The 21,618-nt window shown below is 38.5% G+C and overlaps 1 protein-coding gene across 13 annotated transcripts in view; it reads left to right on the forward strand.

The window, feature by feature from the left end:
• The first annotated feature begins 58 nt into the window (after window positions 1-58).
• The window catches only part of PUS10 (pseudouridine synthase 10), a 66,976-nt gene continuing 45,416 nt past the window's right edge, over window positions 59-21,618 (forward strand). For 4 of the 13 annotated variants that reach the window (XR_013526597.1, XR_013526598.1, XM_008980650.5 and 1 more), the window contains exons 1-4: window positions 289-354; window positions 5,885-6,025; window positions 8,849-9,103; window positions 10,943-11,029. Coding sequence is in view for 11 of the 13 variants with exons in the window: in XM_008980650.5 (XP_008978898.3) it covers window positions 5,900-6,025; window positions 8,849-9,103; window positions 10,943-11,029 (468 nt within the window). In the remaining 2 variants the exon portion in view is untranslated. The other 9 variants (XM_008980652.5, XM_008980651.5, XM_008980648.5 and 6 more) reach the window with 9 other exon arrangements.

A 21,618-nucleotide genomic window follows, 5' to 3' on the forward strand; every position in this document is an offset into this window, starting at 1 on the left:
ATTTCTGGCAGCAGCTACAACGCCCTAGACCTCGGAGCGCCCCCCCACCCACCCCCCCGAAGCTTATCAGGGACTGGACCGGTCAGGTTGGGAGTAAAGCTCCACGCATTTCTACACGCGCGGGGGAAGTGGGGGAAGGTGGCAAACTACATAGTTTGACAGATTTCCCTACAAACAAGAAGGGAGAAGTTCACTTAGTCATAGCGAGAGCAGCCTGGTACTTTCGTTCTAAAGCCCACGTTTCCTCGGGGAACAGAATTGCTAGACGCAAATAGGTGCGTTGTCTTTAGTCTTCCCTGTTCCCTTCGAGGGCCGGAAGGGGTTAAATCTCAGGCTCCGGCATCTGGGTAGAAGGTGAGGTGGGTAGGTAAGAGGTGAAGGGGTGCAGACTGGGTGCAGAAGAGGTGTGGCGAGAGAGAGGTCGTTTCCCTCCAGCTGGAACGGCTTTGTTAGCAAAGGTTGGGTGAGTGGGAAGTTTGTTGGACCTGACCGAAGGGGGAAGGGCTAGCTTGGCTAAAACTGAGGCTTGAGGTTAGATCTCGAGATGAACTTTTCGAGAGTCCACAGTAGCTTCCATAGCTGAATGTTTCAGAAGTCCAGTGAAGTGTGATCACCTCTTTCCCCGTAAATCTACACCCCCAGCCCCATGCTGCGGTACGAATGACACCTTTCGGTAGGGAAATGAGTTTTAAAAGATCTTAGGATGTCATTTGTTTGGTCGTTTCGGTAGTTTTTTTCATGCCCTACTCCTTTCCTCGTTTTCGATGACTTGTTTTGCAATCGTCCAAGAGGTGAAAATAAAGTCCTCTCCTCTAGTAAGACAGAGACTGGACTAGTTATCCTTGTTTTGGGAAGGAGGGATTCAGTCCTCCTATGGAGCCTGATACGAGAAAAGGCGGCTTTGTAGCAACTTGCTACAGAGTTATTTCTGTAAAACAAACACGTAAACGAAAAGCGAACATCTTGAGGGTAACCAATACTGGAAAACTTAGATTGTGGGGTGCCTTTCTCAGGGCTTGCTTTCAAACATAATCTAATGTGGACAACCGATTTCTGATATCTTAAGCAATCGTGACATTTCCTTACATCAAGATGAAACAACCAAATTTAAGGCGTAACGTATTTTCTCCTTTTAATGTTAATATTCTTGAGAAGTTGCTAGATTGTTGCTAGGGGAAAATAATGTTGAGAGGTTTGTAAATTCGTAGCTCGTTTATTAACATACATATTCAAAAAAAGGTCTTTTTATTTGAGGACTATTTTTAGACCTCTTCAAATTACTCAGAACTTTTGTTCTGAAGTAATTCTCATCAGGTTTGGGAACGTCTCAGGCCCAGGATATTGTAATATGTCATTTATTCACTTTGTATGATACCTTTGTTCTTGTGAACTTATTGGGGAAATAAACATTGTTTTACAGCAATAGAATATAAAATAAATTTTAATATAGCTATTTAAGTCTCAAGGGAAATCTCCGTTAAGTGTCCTTTTAAAGTGCTTATTGATTTGTTTATTTGAAGAGGGTGTGTTTGTGTCTCTTTTTGAGTTAAATATTACTTCTGAATTAAGTAAAATTCTTGAACTTGACTAATGGAGAAAAAATAACTTAGAATAACAGGTGAAACAGAAACGGTTTCTCTGTGAGGAGAGTGTATGTAGTCAGGGATACACTTTAGATGCTTATATTCAGCCCCTCACAGCATCTGATCTCTTCTCTGCATTAAACTAGATTAAATGGGCTGGGAAAAGGGATTCAGATCACTTGTAAATAGTAATGACTTGACCACACAGATTTTTTTTTTTTTTTTTTTTTGAGATGTAGTCTTGCTGTGTCGCCCAGGCTGGAGTGCAGTGGTGCGATCTCTGCTCACTGCAGCCTCTGCCTCCTGGATTCAAGTGATTCTCTTGCCTCAGCCTCCTGAGTAGCTAATTTTTATGTTTTAGTAGAGATGGAATTTTACCATGTTGACCAGGCTAGTCTTGAACTCCAGACATCAGGTGATGCACCTGCCTTGGCCTCCCAAAATGCTGGGATTACAGGTGTGAGCCACTGCGCCTGGCCAGATCTTCATTATTTAGAGGCTGTTTCCACATATTCTGTCTTTTTTCTTGAAAATATCTTGGAGCCCAAATTTACTTAGGCAACCCTAAATACATGTTTCTCAATTCCGGTGTCTCAAAGTTGTCACCTTGTCAGCTTATATGATGTGTTTCCATACAAGCCTGATTTTCTTCTCCCTGCTGACTCACATTTTCACCAGAATCAGAATTCAGCCAGAGGCAGTCTGTTTTTAATAATCCTGGCTGCTGAACCGATTTTTATGGTGAAGAGTTCTGTAGAACTATGTACCTGTCTTCCTCATTATTTTTTGTCAAGGATCTTGGTAAGTGGCCCCAAACATTTAGAAACTTGCAAGCAAGTAGTAAGTTTTAGAGGTTTAGAAAATGCAGACTGGAAGAATCACATCTTCACACTAAGAGATTGGGGAGAGCTTTAGCCTTCCACAAATTTTAAGAAAGTTCATTTGAATTATGAAACTGCACAAATTACAAGATGCCACTGTCTTTCATCTGTATGACCAGAGTTATATCTGCCATAAGATTGCCATGCATTGATTATTTTGGCTGGGCGTGGTGGCTCATGCCTGTAATCCCAGCACTTTGGGAGGCTGAGGCAGGTAGATCACGAGGTCAGGAGTTGGAGACCAGCCTGACAACATGGTGAAACCCTGTCTCTACTAAAAGTACAAAAATTAGCTGGACATGGTGGCACGTGTCTGTAATCCCAGCTACTCAGAAGGCTGAGGCAGAAGAATCCCTTGAACTTGGGAAGCGGAGGTTGCAATGAGCCAAGATCACACCACTGCACTCCAGCCTGGATGACAAGAGCAAGACTTCATCTCAAAAAAAAAGAAAAAGATTGCCATGCATTGATTATTTTCTAAAATACTGCTTTAAATATCATTTTAAGGCAATATGGACTGTTTCATTAATTAGAAGATCTAGTTTTGCTAAACAAATTAGGTTGTTGGAATTTTTAGTACACCTCCTTCCTGGTAACAGGAGACAGATTTGCCCTTATTCTCTATATAGTATTTTTTTGTCAGTTTGTTTAAATTGCAAAAATTGGTTACTTAATTAAGCAAACAGTTGCACTCAAATATTTTGTACTTAATTTGTTTTTGTTGGAGGGTTTTTTTTTTTTTTTTGAAAGACTGAGTTTCACTCTTGTTGCCCAGGCTAGAGTGCAGTGGTACAATCTTGGCTCACTACAACCTCCACCTCCTGGTTTCAAACAGTTCTCCTGTCTCAGCCTCCTGAGTAGCTGTAGCTGGGATTACAGGTGCACACCAACACTCCTGGCTAATTTTTTGTATTTTTAATGGAGATGGGGTTTCACCTTGTTGGCCAGGTTGGTCTCGAACTCCTGACCTCAGGTGATCTGCCTGCCTCAGCCTCCCAAAGTGCTGGGATTACAGATGTGAGCCACCGCGCCCAGCCTTTCGTTGGAGATTTTACTCATGAAAGGGACAGTTTTTTTTTTTTTGAGAGGGAGTTTCGCTTTTGTTACCCAGGCTGGAGTGCAATGGCGCAATCTCGGCTCACTGCAACCTCCGCCTCCTGGGTTCAGGCAATTCTCCTGCCTCAGCCTCCTGAGTAGCTGGGATTACAGGCACACGCCACCATGCCCAGCTAATTTTTTTGTATTTTTAGTAGAGACGGGGTTTCACCATGATCTCTTGATCTCGTGATCCACCCGCCTCGGCCTCCCGAAGTGTTAGGATTACAGGCTTGAGCCACCGGGCCCAGCCAAAAGGGACAGATTTTTATTTTGTTAACAGGGGGTTGCCATTTAGTCATATCATCAAAGTAAAGTTGATATTTTTGGACCTGCTGATCAGTTGTCGTTGTTTGTTGTTATTGTTGTTTTGAGACAGAATCTTGCTCCGACACCCAGGCTGGAGTGCAGGTGCCCACCACCAAACCTGGCTAATTTTTGTATTTTTAGTAGAGATGGGGTTTCTCCATGTTGGCCAGGCTGGTCTTGAACTCCGGATCTTAAGTGATCTTCTGCCTTGTCCTCCCAAAGTGCTGGGATTACAGATGTGAGCCACTGTGCCTGGCCTCAATTTGTTTTAAATAGTTGACTACTAAATTATCATTAAGTGTAGTCAAGTATTATATATTATATAATGAAGACTGATCTGATTTTTTTGTCTAGTCTGAATGCCAAGGCCCCTAGCCACCAAAAATCACTGACATCAGGCAAATTGATTAATGGGAGAAAAGGCATACACGTTTATGTAATGTGTATACAGGAGCCTTCAGAATGAAGACATGAAAACAGGAAATTGTCCATTTTTATGTTTAGTTTTGTCAAAGTATGGGCAGCACGTAGAAATATGATTGGACAAAAAAGGATAATTAACTGAATGGGGAAACCCAGCAAGCCTGTCTGTCTAGGTTCTTCTCGGCCTCTCAGAGCATGCATTCTTTCCTTCTAGGTGTAGGGCAGGACCTGTTGTGGAATGGAGGGTCTTTTGACCTACAGTCAAAGAGAGGTCAGATAATTCGTCGTCTTCTTTTTTTTTTTCCTTTGCTTTTTAGAGACAGGGTCTTGCACTGTCACCCAGGTTGGAGTACAGTGGCATGATCTTGATTCACTACAACCTCTACCTCTTGGGCTCAAGCAATCCTCCCACCTCAGTCTTCTGAGTAGCTGTGACTACAGGCGGGCACCACCATGCCCAGCTAATTTTTCAATTTTTTTGTAGAGACAGGGTCTCATGGTGTTGCCCAGGCTGGTCTCAAACTCCTGGCCTCAAACGATCCTCCACCTTGGCCCCACAAAGTGGTGAGACTACAGGTGTGAGCCACTGCACCTTGCCTCATTTTTCATGGTCAGTTTTTTTTTTACTCAGAAAAGTGGAGGGAAAATTTGAGTTTGTGTGTGTGTGTGTGTGTGTGTGTGTGTGTGTACATATATATATATATATATATATATATATATATATATGAACCTCCCAGGTTCAAGTGATTCTCCTGCCTCAGCCTCCCAAGTAGCTGGGATTACAGGCGCCCAGCATCATGCCCGGCTAATTTTTATTTTTTTGTATTTTTAGTAGAGACAGGATTTCACCATCTTGGCCAGGCTGGTCTCAAACTCCTGACCTCAGGTGATCCACCCACTTCAGCCTCGCAAAGTGCTGGGATTACAGGTGCGAGCCACTACACTCAGCCAAATTTGAGTAATATTTTTAGATTTTATGGCTGGCTTTAGGGAAAGGGGGTTCTGGTTTCTATGACTCACCTTGAGGAAGAGGGACTGTAGTTTTTTTCTGTGGCTAGTCTGGGGGAGAATGGGACTGAGAGACAAGAGGGCAGAAGGTTAGAGAAAAACATTTGCTTCTGAGGCTGCTGCTGAGGCTTTCATTTTGGGGTATGGGTTTCTTAGCCCAAATACCATCAAACTCGTTTTTAATTTCTGATAGGAAAAGTTTAATGAATTAACTTTGTACAATAATGAATAGTACAAAAGAAAAAGCAAAATTTCACTCGGTACTTCTGTTTTCATTATCCTCCTCAGAAGCAACCATTCTTGATTATTTTTATGTCTTTTGCTCAACTTAGTTATATTGATGTATCATAATTCAGAATGCTAAATGAAATTCCTTGACAATTAGAAACCTCTACTGGATCCATCTTATAAACTTCCTTCAAGTTTGTATTTTAGAATATGTATATAATGAAAGGGGCTTGGTTAGAGAGTACACAATAGTGTTTTTCAAATAAAAGCTAGTCTTTATCCCTAAACATTATGACTTATTTGTCTGTGACAGTAAAATGCAGAAGCTGCTCATTAGTTTTACTTTTGTCTTTCTAGTTGTAATTGTTCAGTATGTTCCCACTGACCGAGGAAAGCAAGCGTGTGGCCCAGTTGTTGCTCAATACTGGTACTTGTCCAAGATGTATCTTCAGATTCTGTGGTGTGGATTTTCATGCACCTTACAAACTTCCATACAAGGTATTTTCTTTTCTTTTTTTTCAAGTTAAGGGAAGCTTCTCTATATTTTACAATGAATGCCTTTACTTTTGAGAGCAAGTATCTATCCATAAATCTTTTTTTATTTTAAAAAAGCTATAAAGTGGTAATCATAATTTTGGAAGAATCTCAGAAATGTTAAATTCCTTCTTAAGTGATTCTATCTAGCTGTCTAACATTTAGTGTAGTGGGATCTTTGTGGAGGAACTCCCTGGTGCATTTAACATTTGTATAGATGTTTAAAAGATATCTGAACAGAATATCACAAAATATTGCTTCCTCCTTACATGTCCTACTAAGTGGAAGTATTGTGGGTATGGTTGCCTTTTTCTGTTTTTCCTATTTTCTATATTTCCATTTGTATTTATGAATAGATATTTGGAACCCTCTAAAAATAAATGCTTATTGTCATTGTTACTGCTATTAATGACAAAAGTAATATACAGAGATCTTTGACATTTATGGTAATATACAGAGAGCTTTGACATTTAATATAATACTTTTTTGCATAAGATATGTAACTTGAAATGTTTGATTCTAGAAGTCATATTCTTTTTAGAGGCAGATAGTAATAATACATATGTAAATATATACATTATAAACAGCACGCATACAACACATACACACACACAATTTCTTGTAATTTAAAAAATTGTCCAGGAGTTAGTAGTATGCTATAATATGCTGTATTCAATTATCATAACTATATGTCAAACTCTCATATAATTCTCATAATAACTGATTAGGTAAGTACATACTATGATTGTCTCTATTTTCAGATGAAGAAACTGAGATACAGAGAGGTTAAGCAACCTGCCCAAAGTTACACAGCTATTAAGTGAGCCAGCTAGGATTTGAACAGTCTGTCTGAATTCAAAACCTAGGATTTGGAGCTACAAGACATGGATTTGAATCCCAGTTCCACCACTTTCCAGCTTCAGTTTACTCCTCTGTAAATGGGAATGATGATAATACCCACCTCACAGGACTTTAAAAGACAGTACCTAATAAAGTATGTGGAAACACTTTGAAAACCAGAAATCGGCCAGGTGCAGTAGCTCATGCCTGTAATCCCAGCACTTTGGGAGGCTGAGGTGGGTGGATCAGAGGTCAGGAGTTCAAGACCAGCCTGGCCAAGATGGTGAAACCCTGTCTCTACTAAAAATACAAAATTAGCCGAGTGCGGTGGCAGGTGCCTGTAATCTCAGCTACTCAGGAGGCTGAGGCAGGAAAATCGCTTGAATCCAGGGGACGGAGGTTGCAGTGAGCCAAGATCATGCCACTCCACTCGAGCCTGGGCAACAGTAAGACTCCATCTCAAAAGAAAAAAAAAAAAAGAAAACCAGAAATGGTGCTTGTGCTATGATGATTTAAATATGTGTATACTCATTTATGTGCAATATGACTATAAAATAATAAGACTGGTTTTATGTAACCCTGCTTACACATTTTTTTCAGACACATTATAACCTATTCTGTTATTAGATTTTAAATTTATATTAAGAGACTGTTATCAACTTTTGTTTGTTTCATTTTATGTAAATAAATATATAAGAATATTAGGACAGTTTTTTTGAAATGTTCTTAAATTTCGACCTGTTCTATTCATGTAGCTATGTATATACATGCACATCTGTATACACACTGTGTTATACTGATATTATAGATCTTAGGTAACAACAAACATTTGTGTGAGTCAAAATGTACCTGTATATATATGTGTCTGTATTTCTCTATTAAAGCAGGAGAGCTAATTTCTCAATAAAATAAACTTAAATTTGCTTGAGTGAAAGATTTTTTTCCCTTTAGAGTCAGTAAATTGTCATCTGAATGAATTTTAAAAAGAAATTTATTCAACAATGGGATAACAAAACCTGTCTAAACAAAACAGGAAAATCCTCTGAGTATTTAGATGAGAGGAATATCTGAATGAGAGAAATGTGAGAATGGTTTCAAAGAAATACAAGTTTTTACATTCTAATACAAGAAATGACAGAAATTAGGCAAACTAGAATATAGTAGAGCACATCTTTCTATTAATATATATAAATGGTTTGTAAACATATGCTAACTTTCAGCATTGTCAGCATTTGTGTACCTTTCTTAGTAAATTGTTTCCAAATTATTTTTACTTAATAGACTACCCTAATGATCAGATTTTATATTAAATAAATATTATACTTGTGAGCTTTTAGTCATTATGAGGTTATTAAATAACCTAGCAAAGATGGAGATTCAGTTTGTATTTTTATATGTTAATCACTAGAATTGAAGTTTGTTTTTACTGAAATTAGCAAGTGAATGACTCACAACAGAACTACAAATTAATAAATTGGTTTATGGAGCCTTTCTCCCTTAGTTTTAATGACTTTTAAGTTGGAAGCTGGAAACCAAAAAAGATGAATTAATTTCCCGAGAAAATTCGACTGCAAGAACTGGAAGATAGTGTTGATAATCTAAGTCAGAATGGAGAGGGAAGGATTTCTGTCAGTCAAGATGGAAGCATTGCTTCCAAGATCTCAAATTTAAATGTATGTAATATATGCCTAGGAATATATTCCCTGATATATGGAACTCTTTTGAAACGTATTCATGTATATATAATAGAGATAGGTAATTCTCCTTTAAATTCCATAAAAGCCAATGCTGTCTAATAAAATAACTGGATTGCTTCAGAGCTGATATGTCAATGTAAAATCTGTGATATCTCCTAATTTTCACTTGTATTTTCTTGTTTCATCTTACCTAGAAAGCCTTAAGGGCATTCTCAGTGGGTCATTACCTTTTCTTTTATTAACTTTTCAGGAGTTGCTCAGTGAACTACAGAAATTTCTGGAAACTGAAAAAGATGAATTAATTTTGGAAGTTATGAACCCACCTCCCAAGAAAATTCGACTGCAAGAACTGGAAGATAGTGTTGATAATCTAAGTCAGAATGGAGAGGGAAGGATTTCTGTCAGTCAAGATGGAAGCATTGCTTCCAAGATCTCAAATTTAAATGTATGTAATATATGCCTAGGAATTCTTCAAGAATTCTGTGAGAAAGATTTCGTTAAAAAGGTAAATAACCTGTTTTTCATTATAGGTGCAATTACATGGAGATTTTGCCAAGAATTCTTTCTTTTCTTTTTTGGAGACAAGACAGTTCTTTTTTTGGCCGGGGGTGGGGAGTAGGGTTCCATTCCATTGCCTAGGGTGGAGTGCTGTGGTCCAATCACAGCTCACTGCAGCCTCTAGCTCTTGGGCTCAAGCAATCCTCCTATATCAGCCTTCTGAGTTGCTAAGGCTACAGGAATGTACCACCGTGCACACCCAATTTTTTAATCTTTTTGTAGAGGCAGGGTCTCCTTATGTTACTGTGCTGGTCTTGAATTCCTGGCCTCAAGTGATCCTCCTGCCTTGGCCTCCCAAAGTGCTGGGATTATAGGTGTGTGCCCCTGCATCTGGCTAAGGCCAAGAACTTTTTTTTCCTCTTTTTTTTTTTTTGAGACAGGGTTTTGCTCTTGTCAGCCAGGCTGGAGTGCAATGGTGCAATCTCAGCTCTCTGCAACCTCCACCTCCCAGGTTCAAGTGATTCACCTGCCTCAGCCTCCTAAGTAGCTGGGATTACAGGAATATGCCACTACTCCCAGCTTATTTTTGTATTTTTAGTAGAGACGGAGTTTCACCATGTTGGCCAGGCTAGTCTTGAAATCTTGAGTTTAGGTAATCTGCCCAACTTGGCCTCCCAAAGTGCTGGAATTACAGGTGTGAGCCACTGCTCCTGGCCTTCTGTTTTTTGTTTTTGTTTTTGAGACAGGATCTCGCTCTGTCACCCAGGCTGGAGTGCAGTGGTACAAAATCAGCTCACTGCAACCTCCACCTCCGAGCTCAAGTGATTCTCACACCTTAGCCTCCCAAGTAGCTGGGACTACAGGCACAGGTCACCATGCCTAGCTTCAAGAATTCTTATATTGAAAGGAACACTGCCGTTCATATTCAACTTGTTTTACACAATTGGATCATTAAAATATTTTCTTAATTTTTTTTAAAGCAAAAGCCTACTATTTCAAATTACTTTTTAATTGACATCTGGAAATTAATAAAATGGGTATTCATGTATTTCAGTCATAAGTGCTATTTAATTGAAGAAAAATATAGCAGTTTGTTTTCATTTTGCTGTTTAACATAGCTAAGTGACAGAAAAGTTCATTTCTAATCATATTTATTATTGTCCAGGAGAGTACAGCCTTTTAGAACGTAAATGATTTCATTGGGCACAGTGGCTCATGCTTGTAATCCCAGCACTTTGGGAGGCCAAGGCAGATGGATCATGATGCTAGGAGTTCAAGACCAGCCTGGCCAACACAGTGAAACCCTGTCTCTACTAAAAATACAAAAATTAGCTGGGTGTGGTGGCAGGCACCTGTAATCCCAGCTACTCAGGAGGCTGAGACAGGAGAATTGCTTGAACCCAGGAGGTGGAGGTTGCAGTGAGCCGAGATCGCACCACTGCACTCCAGTCTGGGCGACAGAGCTAGACTCCGTCTCAAAGAAAATAAAAAAGTTAAGTGATTGAATGTGGGATTGCCTTTTGTTTTCTTCTGTCAAGAGTGCTATGTTTGGGTTTATTTTGTTTGAAAATTAGAAGGTGACCTAATAGAAAGCTATTTTGACACTTAATAGTTTATTCTGCAGATGTCACTCCTGGCTGTTTTGTTTCCTTGTGGTATTAGTCTTCAGGGTCATAGTTAGGCAATATTTAATCTCAAGATATTTGTGAGTGTTCCATTGTCAAATGTGAAAGTTTGGAATTTTTGCCATGTCAGCTCCTGGACCAGAAATTCATGTTATGAAGATTAGAGTAAGTGATATTTTCGGCAATTCCTGGGAATTTACACAATTGTAATACTTTTTTAGGTGTGCCAAAAGGTTGAGGCCTCTGGGTTTGAATTCACCAGCTTGGTATTTTCAGTCTCCTTCCCACCACAACTATCTGTAAGAGAGGTAAGTTCATTTGCATGCATAAAACTGTATGTGAAGTGCATGGTAGGAATTTTTCAAAAAAGGGGAATGTAGAAATATTTATTATATTTTTTACATTTTGTGTACATATTGAATGATTGAAGCAATTTATAGCTGCTTAATAAATACTTGTTGAATGAGTAAATGACGAAAGGAGTTAGTTTTGCCCTAACAAAGCAAGTTAGTTCACCCTTGAACTGTCATCTTTTTTAAAGTCCCTCAATCAGTAGCAGACATTCATTATTAGCTCCATGTAAGGCATGATGGTCAGAGAAAGAGAATTGACTAGGTTTCCGGAGATTTTTTGAGGCGGATATGTGCATTTTAGAATGGTCCTAGAATAGGGTCATTTCAATTATGATGAACCTTCTTCCTTGTGGAATAAAATGTAAAAAGATGGCATATCTTCTGGTCAATGACAAAAGGGAGAGAAATAGCCTCCTTTTTAGAAACTGTTTTCTTTGTTGAGTGAAAAAAGTCATTACTGTAGTATTCTTATGTGTCAAAACTGAGGTGAAAACATAAAACTTTGTTAATACTGTTAAATAAAGTATAGTAAGGAACTTCTGTAATCTCAAATTACAACCATGGTTTTTGTTTGTTTGTTTGTTTTTGTTTTGAGATGGAGTCTTGCTCTGTAGCCCAGGCTAGAGTGCAGTAGTACAATCTCGGCTCACTGCAGCCTCTGCCTTTCTGGTACTGGTTCAAGCAATTCTCCTACCTCAGCCTCCCAAGCAATCATGGGTTCTAAGCATAACTGTTTATATTTATGAGATGTCTTTACCCTAAGAAGCCTACAGCATCCCAGAACATTACATTGTAAACCCTCACTTTCTTTGGGTGAGCATGTTTATTAGCCCCAAATAAGCTGAAGATTGTTGAAGCTGGATGGAATGATAAAGAGCCAGGAAGTGAAAAAGAGTAGGATGATTTTATATAGTATCTGTGTTGCTAACAAGATAACTAACTGAGCAAATGGAAGTATAAACGGGATGATGATGATGATGATGATGATGATGACATACTGGGTTTATAAACACTTACAGTCATTTTCTAGTCAGTCATCAAAGCATTTCTCACTGATGTGTCATCTTCTGGTTCAATTTTGGTACAGAGAAACAGACTTCCAAAAGCTGAGGGATTCTCACTTTACTGAGAGTTTTGAGTAACAGAAATAGGAATAAGAAGTATATTTTCTGAATGTGGTTATATATCTTACCACCAAATCCTTCCTCTGAAAGCTTATGTTTATATATTTCCCTAACCCTCAGAACCTGTGAATCAAAGTTTATATATTTTTTTTTTTTTTTGAGACGGAGTTTCGCTCTTGTCACCCAGGCTGGAGTGCAATGGTGCCATCTCGGCTCACCACAACCTCCACCTCCTGGGTTCAGGCAATTCTCCTGCCTCAGCCTCCTGAGTAGCTGGGATTATAGGCACACACCACCATGCCCAGCTAATTTTTTGTATTTTTAGTAGAGACGGGGTTTCACCATGTTGACCAGGATGGTCTCGATCTCTTGACCTTGTGATCCACCCGCCTCGGCCTCCCAAAGTGCTGGGATTACAGGCTTGAGCCACCGCGCCCGGCAAAGTTTATATTTTTACATTAAGATTTGTGTTGTCTATTTTTATCACTTATTTGATAATTTTAATAATATTAATGTTACTATTTATGAGGTATTTATATTCCATATTAGAAACAGAAGATACTGTTTTTAAAAATAGAATTATTCTGCTCAAACTCTACTTTTTATAACTAATTTTAGCCAGAAAACTATTTAGCAGAAATATGTCACTGTTCCCATTATTGAAGAATTAATATATTTCCAGTTTAGTGTGCTGTTTTATTGTTTTATTTGTAGTAATGAGTAACATATTTTACCTATTCATTTCCTAAGAATAAAGAATTCATAGTTGTATATGCAGTATACTCTTTTCATATCCCAGATGTCTTCAGAAAATTATGTTTACGGTTCATTTCATTATTTTCTTTTATTATTATGTTACTTTCTCTTATTGGCATCTTTTAGAGTTGAGATATGCTGTGCAAGCCAGGCGGGGTAGAAATTGCTTTTTAAACTATTTATTTGTTACACATCTCAATTAAAAGTAGTTACATATATCTTCAGAATATTCTGCATTTCAAATATAAATTCTGTGATTTCTCTAGTGCCATGTTCTACATATAGCTTTCAACTTAGACCTTGTAAATATCTCTACCTTAGAACTTCTTTGTTTGTGGAACAAACATCAATATACTGCCCATAAAATTGATTGATGTCAATTATCTCATAATTCACACTAGAATATACAATTGAGTCCATTTGAATGATTTTATTTTTTCCACTTCTAAGAAGTAGATTATCACAGATATATTTAAAGCAAATAGTATTTTATCAATATGGTGGTATTTATTATATTCCTGCTTACAAAAGAAACAAGGGGTGGCCTCCAGTAACGTTTTTTTTTTTTAAATTAAATGGCCAGTTGCAGTAGCTCATGCCTGTAATCCCAGCACTTTGGGAGACTGAGGTGGGAGGATTGCTTGAGCCTCAGAATTTGCATTTCTTGGCTGAGCATGGTGGCTCACGCCTGTAGTCCCAGCACTTTGGGAGGCTGAGGTGGGTAGATCATGAGGTCAGGAAATCAAGACCAGCCTGGCCAACATGGTGAAACCCCATGTCTACTAAAAATGCAAAATTAGCTGGGTGTGGTGGCAGGTACCTGTAGTCCTAGCTACTTGGGAGACTGAGGTAGGAGAATCACTTGAACCTGGGGGGCAGAGGCTGCAGTAAGCCGAGATTGTGCCACGGCACTCCAGCCTGGGTGATAGAGTGAGACTCCATCTCAAAAAGAAAAAAAAATGAAAGAGAATGGCTTATGCTTATAAGAACAGCAACAAGAAAACTAAAGCCACTAATGGATAGAAGCGTGTAAGAATTGCTAAGGAAGATTTATGTACTTAAAGTTATGTTTAGAGCAAGAAAAAGATGAAAAGGATGGATAGATCTGCTGTTTGGAACTGATAATGTACTATTGATACATGATATAGAGAAAGTAGGACTCTGAAAAATCTGTTTCGCTTCTGTCCTTTATGTCAAGGGAAACGATCTTCCTACTGAAAATGAGTAGAGTGATCATTGGTAAGGGAGAATGAATACTCCACATGGTAAAGATTTTCAACATGGATTCAGATATTCACGCCTGGCTGCATTACATTCCAGTATAGCTTCAGAAAGAACTTGCAACTGTCCCTGATTTTTGAGGGCTTTTAACCCATTTATGCTGGAGGTTGCAAATTTTTTTGGTGAAAAATCAGAACTTAGTGATGACCTTGAGCAGTAGCATATAAATAATTCCCACAAGCTTAGCATTCTAATAATGGAACACTAGAAATAAATGGGTTAAAAATAGCAGCTTTTACAAATGACTGTAGACAGATAAAGGCAGTTGCAATTTTCCAAAGGTGAAGAAAGTTGGTTCTGTTAACTACCAGCTGGTGAGCTTGACCCTGAAACCCTGGCAGGATTCTAGATCAGGAACTAAAAGAGCAAATTGTGGGCACTGAGCATAAGGGAGAATTGGTCGTTAGTACACTGAACAGATTCACTAAGGACAAGTCATGTCTGCATTATTTCTTCCTTTATAGGCTGGCAGGACTGGTAAAGCAGGGAAATACAATAACACCAGCACAACTGGATTTTGGCAAGTCATTTGAATAGGTTTCTTTCTTATGATAACTTCTTAAAAGTGGCAGAGAGCATGAGGAGGATGTGAAGATAATTGGTTGGATTATGCCAGAGTGGCCATACCCAAAAGGAGTTGACTTATGATGAGTATCACACTGGGCAGTGTTTCTCCAAATGTCTACGGACCAACCATCTGAAATTCACTTGGGGAAAGACAATGAAAACAGATGGCTGGGCCTTGTCTCAGACCTCCTAAATCATAATCTCTAGGGGTAAGGCGCAGAAGCTCCTTGAATTTCTGTGCACATTGAAATTCAAGGATCACTTGGGTACACATTAAAATTCAAGGATCACTGACCTTCAGGGAGATTTCTGACGTGCTATAGGACTCTTTTTATACTCTTTCCTCTTCATAATTTCTATCAGTGATGATATAATGGGAACACAAATAGGTGTGCATGACACAGTTGGGAGTATAGCAGATAGATTGTTAGAATTAAGATCCAAAAAAATCTAGTTAGGGAAAATCTAACAAGACCAAATTTGTTTATGTATTTATTTATTTTGAGACAGAGTCTTGTTCTAATTTTATATTTTTAGTAGAGATGAGGTTTTACTATGCTGGACACACTGATCTTGAACTCCTGACTTCAGGCCTTGGCCTCCCAAAGTGCTGGGATTACAAGTGTGAGCCACCACACCCAGCTGACAAGATCACATTTAACAGGGATGAACATAAGTTCTTATATTTGGGTTTTTAAAAACTACCAAGTAAAAATGCAATTAAAAAAAAAACTACCAAGTAAAGGATGAGGCAAGAGTGGCTTAGAATCTGTGTTTACAGAGAAAGTGTAGGTGTTTTAGTAAAGAATTAGACAAGACAGTAAGAATTAGGAGTATGATTAGGTAAACACTTTGGATCTTAGTCCAGATAGAAGTATAATATCTGGAATGAGGAGGGTGACAATTGTCTTTTACTTAATGCTGGCCATTCTTGGAATGCCATGTTTGTTGGAGCATTCTACTTTAAAGCAACAAGGAAAAATGGGAAGACATTTTCTGTAGTCATGCCCTAATCTCCAGAATTTATGAATGTGCTACCTTACATTTAAAAAAGGGATTTGGACCAGGCACAGTGTCTCGTGCCTATAATTCCAGGACTTTGAGAGGCTGAGGCGGGGGGATCATGAGGTCCACACATCGGGAGTTTGAGAGACCAGCCTGGCCAAATCGACCGGGTTTTAGTGAAACCCCATCTCTATTAAAATTCAAAAATTAGCTGGGCATGGTGCCACATACCTGTAGTCCCAGCTACTTGGGGAGGCCGAGGCGGGAGAATCGCTTCAACCTGGGAGGTGGAGGTTGCAGTGAGCTGAGATCGTGCCACTGCACTCCAGCCTGGGCTACAGAGAGAGACTCTGTCCCAAAAATAAAATAAAAATAAAAAAGGGATTTTGCAGATGTGATTAAGGTTAAGGATGGGGAAATTAGCCTGGATTACCCACGTGGACATAATCACTAGTCTGCAAAAGTACTTTTCCTGGCAGAGGTCAGGGTAAGAAGATGTGATTATAAAATAATAGCAAGAGAGATGTAATGTTGTTTATTCTGAAGATGGACGAAGGGAGCCATGAGCCAAGGAATTCAGATGTTCTTTTGAAGCTAGAAAAGGCAGAAAATGAATTTACTACTTACAGCCTCTAGAAGGGAACACAGCCCCGTTGACACCTTGATTTTAACCCAGTGAGACTTGTATCAGACCTGCGACCTAAAGATAATAAATTGGTTTTGTTTTAAACCACTAAATTTGTGATAATTTGTTATAGAAACAATAGAAAATCAATATACATCTAGAGGATTTAGTGCATTCAGAATGGTGGAGCCATCTGAAACCTGGTCACAGGAGCTACTGCTGAAAGAACTTGGATTATTTAATTTGGAGAATAGATGATTCCGTGGGATGAGTTTGCTTTCCTTAAATATTTGAGGGGCTTCCTTATAAAAGAAGAATTAGATTGCTGCAAGCATAGAATCAAGAGCTATTAAGAATTGAGAATTATCCAGAACAGGATAATAGGTTTCCAGAGATCTTCCGTCACTAGGGTGTTTAAGCCAAGGCTGGACAATTACAGTTGTCCCTTGATATCTGCGGAGGATTGGTTGCAGAAGCCCTGAGCCCCTCACAGATATCAAAATACACAGATGCTTAAGTTTCTAATATAAAATGGTAGACTGTTTGCATGTAACTTACATCCTTTTATATACTTTAATCATCTCAAGATTACTTATATATTACAATGTGGGTGCTATGTAAATAGTCATTATGCTACATTATTTAGGGAATAATAACCAGAAGAAGTCTGTACCTGTTTAGTACAGATCCTTCCCCTGCCACATGTTTTCTATCCAGGGTTGATTGAATCCATTGATGCAGGATCCACAGATACAGAGTGCCAGCTGTACTTGGCCGAGATATATTGAAGGAAAGTGTGCATTTTATAGTTGGTTAGACTAGAGATCTTAAGCCTTTTCAACTCTAAGATTCTATATAGTTTTAAGAAAAATAGTTAATATAGTGTTTATTTATTTGAGATGGGGTCTTGCCCTGTCACCCATGCTGGAGTGCAGTGACATGATCACAGCCACTGCAGCCTTGACTTCCTAGGTTCAAGTGATCCTCCCACCTCAGATTCCTGAGTTACTGGGACCACAGGTGCATGCCACTATGCCAAGCTAACTTACTTTTTATTTTTTTGTAGAGATGAAGTCTCTCTAAAGTGCCCAGGCTGGTCACGAACTCCTGGGCTCAAGTGATCCTCCTGGCTTGGCCTCCCAAAGTGCTAGTATTAAGACCACTGCACCTGGCCTTATAGTGGTTATTTTTTATGTTATTTTATATTCATGATTGATTCATCTAAACTTCTATACTGTAATGCCACACAAAAACTATAGAATGAATGTCCCAGACATATGCTAATATTAGGCTAAATTTGTATTTATGGGAAAAGAGTATTCCATTAACTCCTTCTAAAAGCTAAATGCTTTTCAGTTTTAGTTCTTTTAGGTTCATCTTTACTAGTTGAGTCCAGTAGAGGGCAATATTGTACTATCAGTTTGATTTATTGGTCCCTTCTAATGGGTAGTGTATGGGAAACAGTTTGCTTAGTCCATTGACATTAAATTTATATATTATCTTTTAAGTGTTACTTTGGATGAAACACCTACTTCTCAATATGCAACTTGATATGGTTAGAGTTTTGTCAAATAAAAACTTTTTCCTATCATTCACTATACTTTATATCTTCATACTTTGCCGTAAGTACTACAAATTATATACAACCCTAGAAAATGAGCTAAGAATAAAGGAGTACCATTTCTGCTCATCCAAGTGCTAACCAGGCCTGACCCTGCTTAGCTTCTGAGATCAGGCGAAATCAGGCATATTCAGGGTGGTATGGCCACAGACAGCAGTACAATTTCTGTAGTAGCAGGCTCGCTTCGGCAGCACATATACTAAAATTGGAACAATTTCGGTAGTAGCATTTTTTTAATTTAAGAAATTGTCTTCTTTTTTTTTTTTTTTTTTTTTGAGACAGGGCTTTGCTTTGCCACCCAGGCTGGCGTGCTGTGGCACAATCTCAGCTCACTGCAACCTCCGCCTCCTGGGTTCGAGCGATTCTCCTGCCTCAGCCTCCCGGAGTATCTGCGACTACTGGTGCATACTACCACGCCCAGCTAATTTTTGTATTTTTAGTAGAGACGGGGTTTTGCTATGTTAGTCAGGCTGGTCTTGAACTCCTGACCTCAGGTGATGCACTTGCCTCAGCCTCCCAAAGTGCTGGGATTACAGGCGTGAGCCACTGTAACCGGCCTGAAATTGTCGTCTTAAATTCTGAAGATTGGATATTCGAATGGCTTTGGATTTTTACTTAAATCTGTAGATTCTTGACTAATTTCAGATTATTGATCTCATTCAGAATCTGAAGAAAACAGTGAATTCCTTTGTCTTAAAAATGCACATACTAAAAATTTTGTATTTATAGAGGCCTCTTAAATTCTTAAGCCATTAGTCCTAGAATCTTTCTTAATTGGTAATTTCCCTTCTGTTATTGATTGTTGTTCTTACTTTTTCTAAAGGACAATATTTTTTCTAATTATATTTAGTTCATAAATAAAATGTAACAACACTTCCTTAACTTCAAGTATAGAGAGCTAAATATATGTATTGTGTGTGCAGGCCTGAGCTGGCTATCTTTGTTCATTAACTCAGCTTTCTGATTTAGCATGTGTATTTTCTGCTTTTTGTCCATTTTTGCATGGTTTCTCAATTTTTATTTTGTATGACAGGCACTCTTCCTAAATCTGTGTGTTCTGTCTCATTTAGGACCAACCCAAGATCCATTTCATTCAACAAGCCTTTTCTGAGCTTACTAAGGAGTTTTCAGAATTTATACCCCTGATTTTTGGTTGGATTAGTTTAAAACTCCCTTCAGTTCCTATATGGTCCACTTTTCCATGCAAAACAAGTTTGATTCCTCTAAACTTCTACACCACAATGCCACACAAAACTACTACAGAATGAATGTCCCAGATATATGCTAATATTAGGCTAAATTCGCATTTATGGGAAAAGAGCATTCCACTAAGTTCTTGTAAAAGTTAAATGCTTTTGAGTCTTAGTTCTTTTAAGAACTGCCCCTTAAGAATCTTTCAGTAGACTTTTCATGAGTGGGTTGGGGAGTATATAGTAACCTTGCTAGTTTTAGGTACACAGGCTGCCACTTTTAAAACCATCCACAAGAAATGAGTGTGTTCATGCAGCAGTATACCCTATCTTATAAAAGATATCTCTAAGAACTTGCTTTTGTGAATGTAACACTGTTGTATGAAAGTCTGTGTTATTAGAATCATGGAATCAGATCTATATGAGATCTTGGTGATCAGCTAGAGCAGGACTCCCCAGCTTTTTATGGCACTTACTGAAAAACGTCAATGTATATATGGTTGTGATTTGTCAGAGTCTTAGTCAAACCACCACCCAAGTGTAAACTCATTTACACCCATTGGGAATGTCTGATTGAGAGTCCAGGAGTTTCCAGCCTTTGTTTATAAGGGATCCCCTTTTAATCTCTGACAGTTAATGGGTAGTATCTGTAGATTGGAAAGAAGATATGCTATGTGTGGGTAATTTTTTTCAGCTTCACAGATTGAGACCACTTCAGTAGTCATCACACTCATCCTCATTTAAAGAGGAGAAAACCAAGGCCCATAGAGGTTATGTGATTTACCCAGTGTGTTCCATTTATTGGAATCTGGATATGCCTCCCTGCTTCATGCTGCTGTTGCTTTTTAAGTTTTTTTTTAAACCACACCATCTCTACATCTTGTATATTTACATATGTTTTATTTACCTGACTGCCTTGGCTCCATGGGTATTGCCTTTTCTTAACTACTCCCTTATTAAGCCATACATACTCATGAACATCACTAAAGGTCAGAGAATCACCAGAGTGATGAATCCAGGCAGAGCTGCTGTGTTAAGGAGTATATGAGAGTAGACATGGGTGCAGGTACAGGTTTAGGACTCTGTTACTCGATGCACCACTGAGATGTGTTCCAAGGGAGAAAGAATGAGTGACATGTAATTACTCAAGGTCTGTATAGAACCCAAGCCCTGGTTGATATGTACAATCTGAAGTCCAGCTATCAAAGAGTCAGAGCAGATATTGAAGAGCTCTAATAACTCATTATTGGGGTGCTGGCACAAGAAACCCAACAAATAAAGCTCCTAGTCCCCAAGTCACTGCGGCATGCAGCAAGGAGGAACAAGTCACATTCCTGCGAGTAGGAAGCCATAGTCAAGCAGGATTATAAGCAAGTCTAATTCTAAAGACCACCACAATAATATAATGTATGTTGGATTCAGGATTGCAGTTGGCAGGTTATCCAGACATATATTTAAATGCTTAAAGATGCATCTCTTTATGGCATTGCTTATTCTCTGGACTGAACCCACCTAAGTATAATGGAGGAGGAAGCAAGAAAGAAAAGAAGTTACTATGGCTCATCCAGCAGTGTAGGTGATGGAGAGCAAGTGCATTAAGAACATGAGATAGCCTCAAAGATTTGAAGTTTCTTTTAAAAATGTGTATGGTCTTATTCTTATGAATTGTCACATTTGATGTCTTTAAAATTTACAATGAGGAATGATATATAGCAAAATGAAATAGAATACAAGATGAAACACATCCTTTTTCTTTAAAACGATTTCCCTGTGAAATGCAACATATTAGCACATTGCTACCTTCTAACTGTAGAGATCCTTATTAAACTATTAATATTTAGGACCATGTGGCTGAGTAGATTAAGTTGCCAGAAAAGAGAACTTCTAATTTAGACTCTTGCCTATTTCAGGTCAGCTTTTATTTGTTGTTGTACAGAACTGTCCTTTTTTTCTGATACAACCACTGTGTTTTAGACCTAGTAATTCTAGCTTACTAAGATATGATTGTTTTTGAAAAATTATTCAGAACAGTGATAAGAAACGTATATGTATGTATGCATATGTATATAAAGCAATTGTTTATATGTAAAACAGCCACACCACCATAATGTGTAGCTATATTTTAGAAGCAGCAAGATAAAATACCTTTGTGAGGAAAATAAGCCACCAACAGTTATTGAATATTTTTGTGACAGAGTGTGCTGCATGTGCTCTTTCATTTAATAATCACAACTCCTTAAAGTAGGTGGTGTTATCATCTCCATGTTACAGATGATGAAATTGAAGCTGAAGGTCACATTGCTGATAGATAGCAGAGCAAGGATTTGAGCTCTGATCTGTTAAACTCCAAAGTTTCTGCTTTTTTTTTTTTTTTA

This window comes from Callithrix jacchus, chromosome 14, assembly GCF_049354715.1.
Source record: "Callithrix jacchus isolate 240 chromosome 14, calJac240_pri, whole genome shotgun sequence".
NCBI lineage: Eukaryota > Metazoa > Chordata > Mammalia > Primates > Cebidae > Callithrix > Callithrix jacchus.